Raw genomic sequence first — 17,246 nt, 5'->3', positions numbered from 1 at the left:
CGGGAGTTTGGTGTGATTTATGTACATTATTAGCGAATAAAATAAATGAATAAACAGAGATGGTTGATTGTGTATGATTCACTAAGATATTACAGTACACACACACAAACACACACACACATAGTCGAGTTTGTATTCCTTTCAATTGACTTGGCCAAAAGTATGTGGACATCACATGTATATGCTTGTCAAACATCTCATTCTACCATGGGTATCAGCCTTGGACTTGGGCCCTCTTTGCTGCTAGAACAGCCTCCACTCTCTTCTCTAAAGGCTTTTTGGTAGATTTTGACTTGTTTTGGTTTGACCAATGGTACTAATGGCTGCTGCAGGACTAGAAACTAGTCAGCTAAACCTTATTATTACACTTAGTAGATTAGCTCACTGCCCAACGTGTGCAAAAATGTTTCCATTCAAAAGAACCCTCAAAAAGACACTCATGCCATTTAACTGTCTCCATTAACTGCAGCCTCAAAGCAAAGCTGGTCGGCTCTATATGTTCATTCGGCACATTTCGTAGGGCCCTGCAAATGATATAATGATAAATTAGAACAATCCATCTGCTCATGAAAAGAAAAAAAAAAACACTGTGAGAGCGAGCAAAGAATAATAATGTTTCATAAATAAAACTTGATGTGCTATCTGAACAGTGCATCTCTCTCTCTCTGCTCTGTCCATGTCAAGCATAAACATGTCCAAATGTGCGTACAAGGAATGAAACTCACACTTTGCACCAGCAAATTCTGTGGAGACCAGCCCAGTCCAGACAATATATGGCTGTGATGGCAAACTCTTCAGTGTCCATCATTTTAAAATACATAATTTTAAAGCAAGACAGTGATTATCTAATGGGAGCACTGAGGTGTCAGGTGTGACTTTGTGAATTGCAAATAGTTTCCATGGCTCATGGGTCAGGTAGGAGGGCCTCTTTGCAGAATTTTGCTTAGGGCCCACAGGAGGTCAGGACTGGCTCTGCCTTGAATGTTTAACTTTACCTCCCGCATTAATAGCTTAAATACAAGATATAAACTCACTTAATCTCTAACTGCTGTACAGGCTACTGCTGCAACGTGAAGAACGCACGAGAATAAAAGTCCCCCTTTTAGTCAATATGCTTGACTTACCTCGTCAGCATAGACATACAGTTATAATCAGTGACTGTATGTAATGCTAAGAATTAAAACAGCCTCTGAAATATGAAGGATATACAACATGGCTGCAGGGATTCGTTTATGTTCAGCCACAAGAGCATTACTGAGGCCTTCATCTCAAATGTGTCTTATGGGGTTGATGGTCAGAGCTCTGTGCAGTTAAGTCAAGTTCTTCCCCACCAATCTCAGCAACGCATTTCTTTATGGAGCTTACACACAGTTCTCTAAAATGTAACAGTACGCTAAAGTGTCAAGATTTCCCTCCATTGGAACTAAACATCTAGTCCAAACCATGAAAAATGATCACAGACTATTATTCCTCCTCCACCAAACATTACATTAATTTAATATTATTGTAATTGGACACCATTTGCCACGGTGGTGATAGAATGATCCACCATTGTCATTTTACTCGCATTTAAACAAGCCAAAAAACTTTTCAGTCTTACATCTCTCTCTCTCTCTCTCTCTCTCTCTCTCTCTCTCTCTCTCTCTCTCTCTCTCTCTCTCTCTCTCTCTCCCTCTCCCTCTCTCTCCCTCTGTTGGTCAGACATTAGAAGGAATGATTGAGGGCATTAATCACAGTCAGGCTCCATTCTGAGTGTCATATTTAAAACATTCATCAATAATGAGATGCATCACCTCCTCCTGTGTGCGATGCGTTGAGTGTTGCTTTGAGTGTTTGTGCATGTTTTAAACTGACATCTTACTGTATATGTGTGTTGGCACGTGTAACAGACAGAAAGTGTGAGGAGAGGGTGAATTTGCATGCTTGTATGTGAACATGCATAGTGTGTGTCTGCTGCAAGTTTGTGTGCACGTGTGTTTGTGTCACCTTCTCGGCTCACTCAAGGCACTCTGAGAATCAAACAATTTCATGCAGCGAGTGGAGGAGGAAATGAACTGAGCCGTGAGCCATAATAAAATTATCCAAATGTTATTACGGCGCCGGCTGCCTCTGTCCTACTTTAATACACATTTCAGCTCCGTGGGGCTGCCCACCGGCCATAGCCCTCCTGAATAAATCAACATTAGCTTACATCTAAATTATTAAGGAAGTGACTTAGGCTCCTGTTTATTGTATAAATTATTGGAGGGGTAATAGTATTAAATGCTCACGTTCCTCTTTAGATATACACAATTCCCTATATATGTATATGTATGAATATATGTGTGCACTGATAAGAACAAGTATTCCATTGGACTGACTTGATTTACATGTCACATTTAAAATGATTCCCACAATAGTGAAATATTTTACATTGACACCATCATTGCCAACAGAAAGTGTACTGAAAGACTAATCAGCATTGATGTAACACATTTCTTGGTAGACATTTCAATTCAATCCTAACAGACTCTAAACTAGTCCATATCTATTCTAGCTCTGTAATACTCAAGTCTGTAATACTTGAATGTTCTTATTGAAAACCGTGGTATAAGCTAATTGCTTGGAGGCTATCAAGTGAGAAATTTTAGAATCATGAGGTCAAAATAATTTATGTTAGAGAAATCACAAGTGTTGATGAGACACTGACTGCTCTCAGTACACCGCCAGCATAGTGGTTCACTCTGTGATCATTCAAAACCAAATGCCTTACCTACCAAAAACTGAGGAAAAACATTGAGTATTAATGGTATCAGTATTGCCAGTTAAAAATAATATGTCATTGCTGAAACATGTGTCTCCAGAAGAGTAACTTTACATGAGAAAGCCAAAACATTCTTAATCTGTAATGTAAGGTAATGTAAGGTTGCTGTGTTCAGATTTATGTAGAAAAAAAAAAATAAATAAATAAAATAAATAAATAAATATATATATATATATATATATATATATGTGCACACACACACACACACACACACACACACACACACATATATATTTATTTTCAGTCAGCCTACTCGGTTCTTTGTATATAATGGTGATACTGTAAAATAATGGTTAAAAATAACCTTTTTTTGATCATATGCCCTGTCTGTGTCTCTGTGGTGAATGGAACTGTAAAACTTAATGTTCTAAGCTAAATCTTATCTTAAAACCTTATCAACAACAATATAGCCATGCGCTGTCATAGCCATTTCATGTACCAGTTTTCTATTTCTATTAATACTCCAAGTTTGTTTTATACAAAGGTTTATTATTTAGTAACTACATGGACATCAGTGCAAACTAATGGAGCTATTCATAGGTTATAGAAGTGTGTGATAAAACTTTGGGGCCTATGGCTTGGTAAGGGGTTGAACACTTCAGATGTGATACAATGAAACAGTTGTGTACATAAAGTATGCAGTACATGTAGCCCAGTGGCACAAGAACTTTCCTAAAAATAATAGCCTCCCAGCTTCTTTTCTGCCAGTTAGTATGGGACATGCTCCTCTGAATAGCTGAGCTTTTAATGTGCTTTCACCTCAAATAAGAAGTTGATCTTAAAAAAGTAACATTTATATGGTATGTTGGGCTGTCTGTCACAAATGACAGATTACAACGTATTTCACAGTCAAGTCTAGTATTGGACATAATTGCAATGCTACTGATGAATTAACATGCCACATGCCACAATGTCAGGCTTAAGACAAAGTTTTTAGTGTCAGACCTGTGCTCCTGTGTATCTTTTTGATAGCTAGACAATACAGAAAGTGTGAAGCTGTAGTAAACTGTATACATGACTGTAAATACAACATATTATAGTAATCACTGAAGTCAGTGTACACAGCTACAGGTCACATATACTCATTGGAGGAAGAACTACTTTGGCCTGTGCATCACTAACCCTGACTTGTAGGGTTACACTGTACTATGAACACTTCAAAGATCCTAAAATACTGGCACATCTCACAACAGCAACCTGCTAGACTCACTGAATCAGGCTCTGTGTAATGTATTGACCATTAAAACCATACAATCCTACTTCTGGGTTACTATCACACATTTCTGTTATGCCTAATGCATTTACTTGTACATTAAATCTTTTCGTTAAATGTTGCATATTTGTGTTAATGTTGTAGAATTTAAAACAAAGTCTATAGTTTTCCCATTTTACTTTTACATTTTAGACATTTTAGAAAAGTGTGCATTAGTTTGTTTCATTTGTTGTTCAACAGCAATTTTTCCATTGCTTTGTATTGTAGTGCTTGACTGCATTGCAAATGGGAGACCCTTGAATATAAATATTACTTACAATGCAGTGTACAATGTACTGTAAATAAAGGTTGATTGATGGATACAATGTACTGTAAATAAAGGTTGATTGATGGATACAATGTGCTGTAAATAAAGGTTGATTGATGGAGAGAATATAGAATATATTGGCATCCAGCATTCAAAGCAAAACACACATTCATAGCACATAATTTAATTTAAGAAAACAGAATTTTTTTTCACTTTGTATGCTAAGTGACTCATCACCACAGAACAAAGATTCCAGGCCTTGCAATGCTTTTCTCAATTAGTTATTTATTGTCTCTACTGACTCAAAAGGTGATTAGCTTGGTCAGGTGTGCTGGAACTTGAAATAACTGCAATTTTCAAGAGTCCTTGAGAACTGTATTGTGAATAGGCATATGCAAGCCTTTCTCCCACACGCTCACTTTGATTTGTCTCAGTGAATATTCATTGAGCTGCTTAATATTAAATAAAACCACAGTATGAGCTTGTATGAATATTCATTTCACCTGAATACGATTGTTCATAGTGGCTTTGCTCAGAGGCTTTGCTTCAGGCTGTGCCTCCAACTATCACTATAACTCTCTCCGTCTCTCTCTCTCTCTCTCTCTCTCTCTCTCTCTCTCTATATATATATATATATATATATATATATATATATATATATATGTGTGTGTGTGTGTGTGTGTGTGTGTGTGTGTGTGTGTGTGTGTGTGTCACTATCTGTATACACTCACACACAGATATTCTGTCTGTAGTTTGAACAGCTTCTCTTGGACAGCTGGACAGCTTCCTTTGTGCAGTGCAGTGAAGAATTTCTTCTGTAGTCAAGAGGGAAAATTAATATTTCAGCAGACTAACTGCTGAGTTTTTTTCTTTCCAATTAATTTAAATGGAGCAATTAAGATTTAAATTTTAATAAGTAGCTGAGGGAGAGAATGAAGAGTGGAGGCCACCACCATGGCTGAGGAGGGCCTTGGGACTAAACACACACAAACACACACATACACAAACAGGCAGTCAGGCCTGAAAGGTGAAAATGACATGTAGAAAAAAAAGATTTGTTAATAAAGGAAAGAAAAAAAGATAAATGTGATTAGGCTGCATTTCGCATGTATTTTTTGTGGGGGAGGAAATATGGCACCATGATAATGCATGGGTTAGTAATGTCTGCCATCTGCTGGTAAACATGGTAAATTGCAACAGCAATGCAGGGAAAAGAACCAGCTCTCTCTCTCTCTCTCTCACACACACACACACACACACACACACACACATTCAAGTTTATTTTATAGTATAAGTGAGGACCTTCATTGATTTCTATTGATTTTTGTATTACTGTAATACTACACTTACACCTACACCTAAAACTAACCCTAACCTTAACCTCAGTATCCAAAAAGCTATTTTTGTGCTCTTTAAAAATATATTTATGGGGAATACAACATCCTATTATTATGGATAGCAAGATAGCAAGACCAGCACGCATGCACACACACACACACACGCACACACACACACACACACACACACACATACACACACACACACACACACACACACACACACACACACACACACACACACACACGTGCACACACACACACACACACACACACACACACACACACACACACACACACACACACATTTGGAATTATCCAGATATGACAAAAATGAAGGTATCTGACAAGGAGTTAAAGACAAGGTTTCATAGGTTTATTCATTTTAACTGAGAAATATATTAGGTTGTGAGGTACTAACCACATTGATATCAATAGCTTATGTTCAAAAAAGAAAGAAAAGAAAAATAGGAAACGAAAACAAGAATTAAAAGATAATATCTTAAAAGAAAGAAATAAAAAAAACAAATTAAAGATAATATCTATGAACTGGGAGCATGTGAACAGTAAAAACAATGTAAGCTTATGCAAGTTATTTCATTTGTATACATATTAAATATAGATTTAAGCATTACACTAATAAATAGTACAATGAATCATTGTTTATGTGTACTTTAAAGATTTCAAGGTTATAATGTTATCTTCCGTACACTTGACATTTTGGTCCAAATGGAGCTGTTGATGTACAGTTACACAGCTGTGATGTATACATGTGCCAGCTCTTCACTAACACAGCTCTCCTGACCTTCACCTGCTTTCAGTTACCAGCCATCACAAACCAGCAGAGACAACGATCTGGAGTTTCTGTAAACTTCTCAAACAAAGCTACACACAGTGTTAACATCAACAACTTAAAATCTCTACCACAGAGAGGTGGGGGAGTCAGAAAGAGATAAAGAGGTAAAGAGGGAAAGAGAGGTAGGAGGTGTTTCAGAGATGGTGCACTGAGGAAGAAAATCAAGTTATAAGCGTGAATTCACTACCAGTAATATCCGTGTGACCTTTTGACCCCACGATCATATGTATTCACCAGTGAGAGACTGAACAGATTTGTCCAAAAATGGAAATCCAAATATTTAGGTTTTAAACACTTTCCTGTAACACGAATGTTTTTAAAACATACATGGCACATTATTTTCTCTTACTTGATGTAACTCTAATGATTATTTCATGTTCACCAAAAAGGAGTAGTCCATTGGAAAATCTAATTAAATTCCTGTAAATTTAATTCCTCAAATTAAAAAACTGTCTTTTACACAGTTGCTCAGTGGTGGAATGTTACAGTACAGTGTAATACTGTATAAAAAAGAGCACAGGAGCTGTTTAACATGTGCTCTCAATGGTCAGATACTGGTATAAAGATCTGTTATTCTACAGAGTGTTTGGTCTGTATGTGTGTGTGTGTGTGGGTATGTGTGTGATTTCTGGTTGTCTACTCTGCAAGTCTGTCCCAGCTTATAAGTCAACATCAGTCTGCCTTTCCTAGCACTGACTCTAAGGTGAATCTAAATCTGAGTGGAAAGGGAGCATAGTACATATCGTCACTGTCAGCGCAAAACTATGTGTCTTCGTTTGTGTAGGCTTTTATATGATGAATGGGTGAATGGACCAATAGAAATGGTTCAGAATTGCTTGTAAAGAAATCATGTTACATTAACCTCCATTCCATTCATTTTGTAGATATGAGGTTACAAAAATGGAGGTGCAAGGTTTTCGATATGTATATATACGTATATATATATATATATATATATATATATATATATATATATATATATATATAAATATATATATATATATATATACATATCGAAAACCTTGCACCTCCATTTTGGGAGATTTGGGAGATCCCATCCAAGTTGGGATGCTGTGCAAAATGTAAATGAAAACAGAAGATCATTTAAACCTTATATTTAATTGACAATAGTACAAAGACAACATATCAAATGTTGAAACTGAGAAATCTGATTGAAAAATATATGCATATTTTGAATTTGAGGCCAACAACACATTTCAAAAAAGTTGGGATGGGGCAACAAAAGCCAAAAAAAAAAAAAAAGTTGTATAATGCTGGAAAAAAACCCCAACAATGATGGTGGTTACTTGGCAACAGGTCAACAACATGATTTGGAACTAAAAGAACATCCTAGAGTCTTTCAGAAGTAAAGATGGTGAGGGGTTCACCACTCTGTAAAGATCTATATGTATATCTGTGAAGGCACCTTTAATACTGAATGATATATACATGATTTGGCAACATATGCTACCATTCAGACAACGTCTTTTTCACGGAAATTCTTGCTTATTTTAGCAAGACAATATCAAATCACATTCTGCATGTATTACAATAGCAGTGCTGCATATCCAAAAAGTCTGGGTGCTAAACGACCTACTGAAAAATAAGACAAATAAGTCCCTGAACTGTTGAGCAGCTGAAATCCTATATTAAAGAAGAAAAGGAAAACATTTCAGTTTCAAAACTACAGCAGTGTCTCCTCAGTTCCCATATGTTTTGTTAATAAGAGGAGATGATGAAAAACAGTGGTAAACATGCCCATGTCCCAGCTTTTTTGGAATGTGTTGTAGGCATCAAATTCAAAATGGGCATATATTAAAAAAAAAAACAACAAGAATATTTCTCAATTTCAACATTGATTTGTCATCTTTGTACTATTTTCCATTAAAAATATGGTTTACATGATTGCATTCTATTATTATTATTATTTACATTCTTTACAGCATCCCAAATTTTTTGGAAATGGGGTTTTATAACCTTGATGAGCAAATCCTATATATCTGCAGACAGTGAAATTTGTTGTTGGTTTTGTATGTCTGTTATGATGTCATTTGAGAAGTTCTGTTTAGCTGTAGGTAAAGAGTGTCAGCTTGTTGTAATATTGTAATATATTATTATTGTGTTGTATTATTATTAGGTAGTGGTTGGTGTAGTGTAGTGGTTAACACCTCTGCCTTCTACAGTGTAGACTGGGGTTCAATTCACCACCTGGGCAAGCACCCTACACTATATCAATAAGAGTCCTTGGGCAAGACTCCTAACACTACCTTCGCCTCAGTGTGTGAAATATAAAATTGTAAGTCACTCTGGATAAGAGTGTCTGCCAAATGCTGTAAATATAATTAAGTTATATTAATTTATTATGATTATGTAATATATATTATTACTTCTTGTAATATATTACTCACTAGTGAAAACAAGTGAAAAAATCATGTGGAAATTCTGTGTGAGTTCAGACCTTTCAATCAACACCATATTTGTTCTCATAAGCAAATAGAAAATTCTGATATTTAGATGAAAAGTTATTATTGTGAATACACCCTTTACAACATGCAAGTGTGTAGTGAAGTATGTAGTTAGTTCTTTTTTTTAATAATATTGAAAAACGATAGTAACAACTCTCAACTTCTAAAGGTTAAAGCATTGTCCCAGTCTGCAACCTACAACCTTCTAGATTTGTCTGAATGTAAAGTCAGTTTATGTCCTAGACAGGTGATACCGAAATCACACATGGAGCCCTTACAGACACACAAACACCCAAACCACACCTCTAGATCAGGTCAGTCTCTTTAAGCTGGGCTCTGGTGTAGTGTCCAGCTCTTTGTTCTTCCTCCTCAGTGCTCCTCACTAGTCATACAGAGGACAGCACCTCACCAGCCGCCTCCCTCTCCTTCCTCTCTGCCCGCTCCACATCCAGCACAGTAAAGGCCGGCTGCTTGACCACCAGCTGAGCTTGTTCACTGGGGAAAGCGGCCGGCTCCATGCCTTCGTACTGGCCTCGGGGGAAGGAGCTTTTGGATAGAACGCTGGTGTAGCGTCTCTTCAGCTCAATGTCGGGACAGAACAGGTACTCATACAGAGCTGCAGCTATAACAGCGCCTATTAGAGGACCCACCCAGTACACCTGAGAGAGAGAGAGAGAGAGAGAGAGAGACTTTTTTATTGAGAGTGTAGAGTTTCGAGTGTTAAGTGATGCACTGAAAAGGTAACTTGTGCTCACAAACTGATCCTGACATTTTTTGCGGTAAAATTTGTCCCACACCCACCTTCACACACACACACACACACACACACACACACACACACACACACACACACACACACACACACACACACACACACACATTCTGTTATAAAAAGTCACACACGGGTTGTGGCCATACTAGCATTACGTCCTATGTGTAGTTAACAATCTAAACAGTGTTGATAGATAAAGGTGATGTAATTTAACAAGTAACATTAACAACTTTGTCATCATTTAATTGAAATAAACAGCCATTCAATATTTTTTATGTGGAAAAAGTAAGTACACCCCTATATATATATATATATATATATATATATATATATATATATTTAGCTCACTACTTCAAACTATGTCAAATTGAAAACAGGTGCACCTGATCAAGTTCCAATGATGGATGCATGTATCTACCATTAGAGCGAAAACCAAGAGACTGCATTTAATCAGAAGAATCTCCTGGGGCTGCATTGCTGCCTCAGGGCCTGGCCAACTTGTAACTATAGAATTGACTATAAATTCCCTGTATTCCAAAGAGCTATAAGGTACTGAGGTGAATTTGGGACCATCTGTAAAAAAGCTGAAGCTGAAGATATGAACCTTTCCACAAGGATGATGATCCCAAACACACAAAGAAATCCACCAAGAAATGGCTCAAAAGGAAGAAAGGGAGGGTTATGGAATGGAATGGGCAAGTCAAAGCCCAGGTCTGAATTCCATTGAAATGCTGTGGGGAAATTTGAAATACTTATATATCAACATCCATATGTAAAAAACAAATATTTAAAATGAAACATTTTTCTTCATGTGACCGTATATCACTCACTATGAAATATTCTGAACAAGTGTGCTGATAAGAGATCTAACACAGGAAAAGGAATGTTCGTGTATGTAAGAAAAAAAACTATGAACTGCCTCTCACTTTATATTTTCGGACATTTCAGGACTGAAACTTCTCAAGCTTGGCGCGGGACAAAAATTTTAGGCCCAATGTCAGCAAAAAATCAAACTCCAGTGTGGTCTTTAGCCAACAAACTAGGTGTGTGAGCAGACGTATTTGCCTGCAACTTAAGGTTTAAGTAAGTTAAAGCAGAGAAATCAAATTCTGCAGGACTATCCAGGACTATCCATGTTCTAGAGCATTTACAAAGCATTAATCGGTTTGGGGAAGTGAGTCATGAATTTTTTTGTATTACTGATCTTCAGCATCAAAAGAGTGGTCATGAAAGGCTACTGCTGCTGTAGACATCCTTACATAATAGTGGTCAAATGGTTGTTCTTTAAACACTCAAAGCTTCATTTCCACTTCCACAAAGCTTCCATTCTGCCACTATAATCATACATAAAAACGTCCAAGCACAAATGGCTATAAACATTTGTGCTCAAAATGAACTCAAGTCATTCTTTTCTGATTACTTCCTGATGTTGTGAATGGTCTCATGCTGACAGGAATAAGAAATGCAAATATTTGACAGACCCAGTGGTTTTCCCAATGTCCCATGATGACCGCAGGCCCAAACGAGCGAGCAGGATTCATGCTGGCTCCAGTGTATGGGATCTGTTAGGTGACACACATACCAAAAGCTAAATGTTAAAATTTTTCATTAACATAGAGCTTCTTTAAAGCTCGAGGACACATGCATAAGCAAAATGTGATGGAATGTGAAGAGAAGAGAATAGTCTTTTGTGAATGCTCTAATGCTGTCTAAACAGCATGAAGGACAAAATGAGGACACATTACTTCCTTAGCAACAGGAGAGCAGCTCCAAAAACACCCTGCATACTGCTGGCATAAACCTGACATCATCACTTGGCACCATAGCTAGGTCACCATTCTCCAAGACCTGAATATCACACCTGCTGAGGCTCATTCCCCTGTGTCTGGAATGTCTTAATGTAATTGGATGAAGTGATATGGCAGCTAATCCACCTGCCATGCTTTAATCAAACCATTCGTTCACACAAAAGTTTTACATAACAAATCTTTCTAAAGTGATTAGACTCAAGAATCCAGCCATGTTCTGCAGTGTTGGCTATGTCTGGAGTTGCTGGGACTGTAATTCATTAGATTATTAATTGTAATTCTCTCTGTGTTTGCTGATCCTGTTAACTGGGAAAGCGACTCACTGCGAAAAGGTGACCGATGCACACAGACAAGCCAATAGCCAGCGCTGCTGAACCCTTCAGGTCACTGCGCTTAGGGTCACAGGTGGCACAGACAGTGAAGACCAGCTCAAAGGTAATAAGGAGTTCAATCACCAGGGCATGGCCAGTGGAGATACCAGCGTTGACCTGCAGGGGGCAGTAGAGAGATTGGAACGGAACCAAGAGTTATACTGCAATGAGAAAACACTGAATAGTTGAGAGAATATTAAGTGCTTATCTTTTCTGGCTTAACAAAGACATTACCTGCAAAGTGTATATAGTAGAAGGCTGTATAAACACTACTCAGTCAACAAATTATGCAACAGATTAAGTCACAATCACATCACAGGGGCAGAACTTATTTTTTGGCATAAAACTTTGTCAGAGATCTGAGCAGTGTGAGCACAAACCAGATTTTTTAAAATCAGATTTGACCTACTTTGGCTACACTCACATTATAAACCTCACTGCTCAGTTATTATTATTTTTTTTTTGCGCATATCTGAACTTTCTAACTTGAATGGTTCACATTTGTGTAGGTATGTGACTCAAATCTTTCATTAATGTGAATGAACTTGTGTGCTGAAATGACCTGCATGCACACATCCTAATCCCACATGTCATGTGAATGAACCACATGCACCATGAGCAACAAACAAACTGACCTGCAGAACAAGGCTTCATTGCAAAAGATAATCAGTTCTGAACAGCTCTTAATTCATTATTAGAGCAAGATGAAGGGAACAAGAGTGAGCATTGCTTTTGCAGTGTTCACTGGCACCACATGAAAGTGGCCCAGGTCTGATTTGAAAAGATCTGAAAACATCAGATATGCTATATAAGACAAAAAAAATCTGATTTGTGCCAATTCAGCCTTGTAATGTGAACATATCCTTTCGTATGTGGACCTACCATAATATACATACTTATAAATGGCCTCACATCATAGTGGGAATGGTCTGATCAAAAGTCAGGCTTTTTCACTATATGCTGAACAGTTTGTAGACACCTGCTCATCCTACATTTCTTCTGAAATCAGGGGTAATAATAGGGAGTTTGTCCTCCTTTGTTGCAGTAACAGCTTTTTCTGAGAAGGCTTTACATTAGATGTTGGAAAATTGTTGTGAGGATTTGATTGCATTCAGCCAGAGCAGCATTAGTGAGGTCAGGTACTGATGTTGAATGATTACAAAGACCCTCCAACTAAATTCCAAAGTTATTGAATAGTGCTCCATCACTCCAGAGAATGCAGTTCCACTGTTTCACAGTCCAGTTCTAGTGGGCTTTATACCCCTCTAGCTAAAGCTTGGCTTTGGACATTGTGACATTAGACCAGGGGTGGGGAACTGAGAGCAAGAGTCCAACACATTTTGCTGATTATTCTGCTCTTGCACACCAACCAAAACTGGTGAGTTGAAATAGGTGTGCTTGTGTAGGAAAATTACCAAACTGTGTAAGAAACTCCAGGATCAGAGTTCCTCATCCCTGCCTTAGCTCACAGCATCACATTATATTGGCTATGCTTTTCTATGGAGATTATTCAAGCTATGTGTGGGCAGTTGAATGTTTGTGAAAGCAATCGGTGCATCCTATAGAAAGAGTGGGCAATATGACAATAAGTGGTCACAATGTCATGCTTTTCTGAGCATATGGATGTCGCCTGTACTTAAAGAACTTTGATTAAAGTGTGGTTCTATATAGAACCATGAAAATTCAAAGAACAATTTTGATACTTAATCCTGTAAATGGCCAAGGCCTATGTGCAGGCCCAAAGTTTTATTAGACACCGCTATAGATCAAGAATGAATCAATCAGTTTGCATAGAAGACCCTGTAGTTACAAAATAATAAGCCCTAGTATATAATAAGATTTTAAGGGTTTAAAAGGTTCTTTGTGTGGTGAAATGGTTGTTCACATTGGTGGAGAAGGTGTTGTATATGATTCTATATAGAAGCTTTTTCAGACATGTACGTAGCTCAAAAAGGTTTCCTCTACTGTTAAAATGTCAGGCTTGTAACAACAGAAGAACCATTTTCGGCGTAAAATATAGAAACCTTTTAAAAAGTTTTTTATAGAACCCTACACAACACAATTTTCATCAATCTAAATAACTATTTTATCTCGCAAAGAACACTTTAAGTGTGTAAATGTTTTTAGATTTTTCAATGTTTGCACGTAGAACCACTATCTTTAAAGAACCATCTTTATCGTCTAGTGTCAGGAGTGTATCAGCAGTGGCAGTGAGGCATCTGCGAAACCTAATTATACTGAGTTGGGTACAGCACAGTTGTTTTTGTGTTGATGTGCATGATGCATGTAGGTCATCCCAGTGATGTAATTGATTTTGAAATCAATTGTGGATTGTTAACACTGATGACAAAAATGGCTCACTTACTAACACAGTTGTGAAAGTTGAAGGTAGAAAGACTGGACATGAGCAAAAATCTGAACTAAGCGATAAGGTTTGTGATGTGAACGCAGCCTTAGGTACCATATTGCTATCCAACTGACCGAGGTGACCCCCAGGCTCCCTCTCACAGCAGGTGGGGTCACACCATACAAAATGGCAGCCCCTGCCACTGCCCCCAGGCACTGCGCCCCCAGGTAGAACACGCCCTTCGCCAGGCTCAGCTTTCGCGTGGCCACCATCGCCACAGTGACGGCCGGGTTGATGTGGGCCCCACTGATGTGGCCGAAGCACTGGACCAGCGTGGCTATAGACAGCCCAAAGCAGAGAGAGATGAGGACGAGGTCGGGGGGAGGGGGGCTTTCCTGCGCCGCCGACCAGTTGATGGTAGAGCCCAGGCCGAGGAGCACGAAGATCAACATGGCCAGGAACTCTCCGCAAACTGCGCGCCAGAAATCCTGCGTCCACACACCCTTAAAGGCAGCCATGGCACACTCACAATGGCAGGAGCATGAAGGAAGACACCTCCTGAGGGGGAAGATTGTCCTAACAAAATGAACTGCTCATAACACATTTAAGCAAAGTCAAAAGATTCATTTTAAAACTGGATATTTTAAATTAGTTTTATGAAGGACATTTATAATGGAACCAAATGTGTTTCTGATGTCTGAAATAACTTTCTTAGTCCTTTGTTACACTATGAGAATATGAGAATATTGCATCTTTTGTTTAGAAGCACAACCAATTAGAGCTTTAAAATATGTTGCATCAAGTTTTGCATAAAGTTGGTCAGAAATCAGCATTTTTAAGAGGTTTTAACAAAACAAATAACCAACATTCATCTCCTCAATAAAGAGAGCGCTCATACGTGCGCATGCATGCTGCCAGTCCAGAAAAAAAGGTTGTAAACAAACTGTTGTAAACTGATAAAGCATTGAGTAAAATAAATAATTACTGAAATACTCGAACAAACTGTGTTTCCATCATCGCATTCATAAATCCTATTTAATCATTTTACGCTAGTAAACATTTCCGCACTGTTGGATGGCTTAGACACAGAATACGCCTTTACTGTGCGGACTAAACGTGGCTGTTTATGAAGGATAATATTTTTAGATGCTGCTACATTGTCTACACTGACATGTTATGAAAGGAAATAGCACTACATTTTCTGAGCAATCATAAATAACAGGTGCAGCCAACATCTGATAACCATGCAGATACTGAACTACAATAATGCAGCTACTGTGAACTATAGTAATGCAGATCACTATAATATAGATCACTATAATAATACAGTTCACTATAATAATGCAGATCACTATAATAATACAGATCACTATAATAATACAGATCACTATAGTAATGCAGATCACTATAATAATACAGTTCACTATAGTAATGCAGATCACTACAATAATACAGTTCACTATAGTAAGGCAGATCACTATAATAATACAGTTCACTATAGTAAGGCAGATCACTATAATAATACAGTTCACTATAGTAAGGCAAATCACTATAATAATATAGTTCAGTACAGTAATGCAGATCACTATAATAATACAGTTCACTATAGTAAGGCAGATCACTATAATAATATAGTTCACTATAGTAATGCAATTCACTATAGTAAGGCAGATCACTATAATAATACAGTTCACTATAGTAAGGCAGATCACTATAATAATATAGTGCAGTACAGTAATGCAGATCACTATAATAATATAGTTCACTATAGTAATGCAGATCACTATAATAATACAGATCACTATAATAATATAGTTCTCTATAGTAATGCAGATCAATATAATAATATAGTTCAGTACAGTAATGCATATCACTGTAATAATATAGTTCACTATAGTAATGCAGATCACTATAATAATACAGATCACTATAATAATATAGTTCACTGTAGTAATGTAGATCACTATAATAATATATTTCAGTACAGTAATACAAATCACTATAATAATATAGTTCACTATAGTAATGCATATCACTATAATAATACAGATCACTATAATAATATAGTTCACTGTAGTAATGCAGATCACTATAATAATACAGATCACTATAATAATACAGTTCACTATAGTAAGGCAAATCACTATAATAATATATTTCAGTACAGTAATACAGATCACTATAATAATATAGTTCACTATAGTAATGCAGATCACTATAATAATACAGATCACTATAATAATATAGTTCACTATAGTAATGCAGATCACTATAATAATATATTTCAGTACAGTAATGCAGATCACTATAATAATATATTTCAATACAGTAATGCAGATCACTATAATAATATAGTTCACTATAGTAAGGCAGATCACTATAATAATACAGATCACTATAATAATATAGTTCACTATAGTAATACAGATCACTAGAATAATACAGATCACTATAATAATTCAGTTCATTATAATATTGTTTTTTTCTCAGAAAGTCGTCGTATAAACTTACCGAAGACAACCACAAAATTTATTTCGACCAGAAAACTCTTCTCTCATCACTTTGTGAGCATCGTCTCACTAACAACATGTGAAAGTAAAACTTGTTTACTCCGATCACAGAGCAGAAGTCTGGGATTCAGTGGCTCCTGCAGCGATGCGCTCAGTCGTGAGGGAAGTTTGGCAGCGGTTCTCGCGCCTTCCAGCAGCGTTATTTCTTTCCACCTGTTTTCCGACAAGCACTGCCTGCTTGTTGACCACTGCTTGTGTGTGTGTGTGTGTGTGAACGAACTACTAGTCAATACTCGCTCAGGAGTCGTGATACTAACAGCCAATCCCAGTACAGGAGGCGGGATTTTCCGGAATACGGTGTGCCAGGCGGGGGTGATGGCGGACAGCATTAACGCCCCCCCGTGGCCCCCAAAGTAGACTAAAGGATAATGCCGCTTTTAAATGCCGCTGAAAAGCA

At 37.4% G+C, this 17,246-nt stretch overlaps 1 protein-coding gene across 3 annotated transcripts; it reads right to left on the bottom strand.

Moving 5' to 3' along the window:
* Window positions 1–8,932: 8,932 nt before the first annotated feature.
* On the bottom strand, window positions 8,933–17,036 carry aqp4 (aquaporin 4). 3 transcript variants are annotated; one of them, XM_017687744.2, is made up of 5 exons: window positions 16,791–17,036; window positions 14,414–14,855; window positions 11,885–12,049; window positions 11,235–11,315; window positions 8,933–9,640 (listed from the first exon to the last, which is right to left on the bottom strand). In XM_017687744.2, the coding sequence occupies exons 1-5, from the start codon at window positions 16,835–16,837 to the stop codon at window positions 9,368–9,370; spliced, it is 1,008 nt and encodes a 335-aa protein (XP_017543233.1). In that variant the 5' UTR covers window positions 16,838–17,036; the 3' UTR covers window positions 8,933–9,367. The 3 variants fall into 3 exon arrangements, with proteins under 3 accessions (XP_017543233.1, XP_037393543.1, XP_017543242.1); XM_037537646.1 differs by having other exon boundaries at window positions 14,414–14,834; XM_017687753.2 differs by having other exon boundaries at window positions 8,934–9,640; window positions 14,414–14,837.
* Window positions 17,037–17,246: the final 210 nt, after the last annotated feature.

Source organism: Pygocentrus nattereri, chromosome 4, assembly GCF_015220715.1.
Source record: "Pygocentrus nattereri isolate fPygNat1 chromosome 4, fPygNat1.pri, whole genome shotgun sequence".
Classification (NCBI taxonomy): domain Eukaryota; kingdom Metazoa; phylum Chordata; class Actinopteri; order Characiformes; family Serrasalmidae; genus Pygocentrus; species Pygocentrus nattereri.
This window is presented reverse-complemented; position numbering and strand designations above follow the sequence as displayed.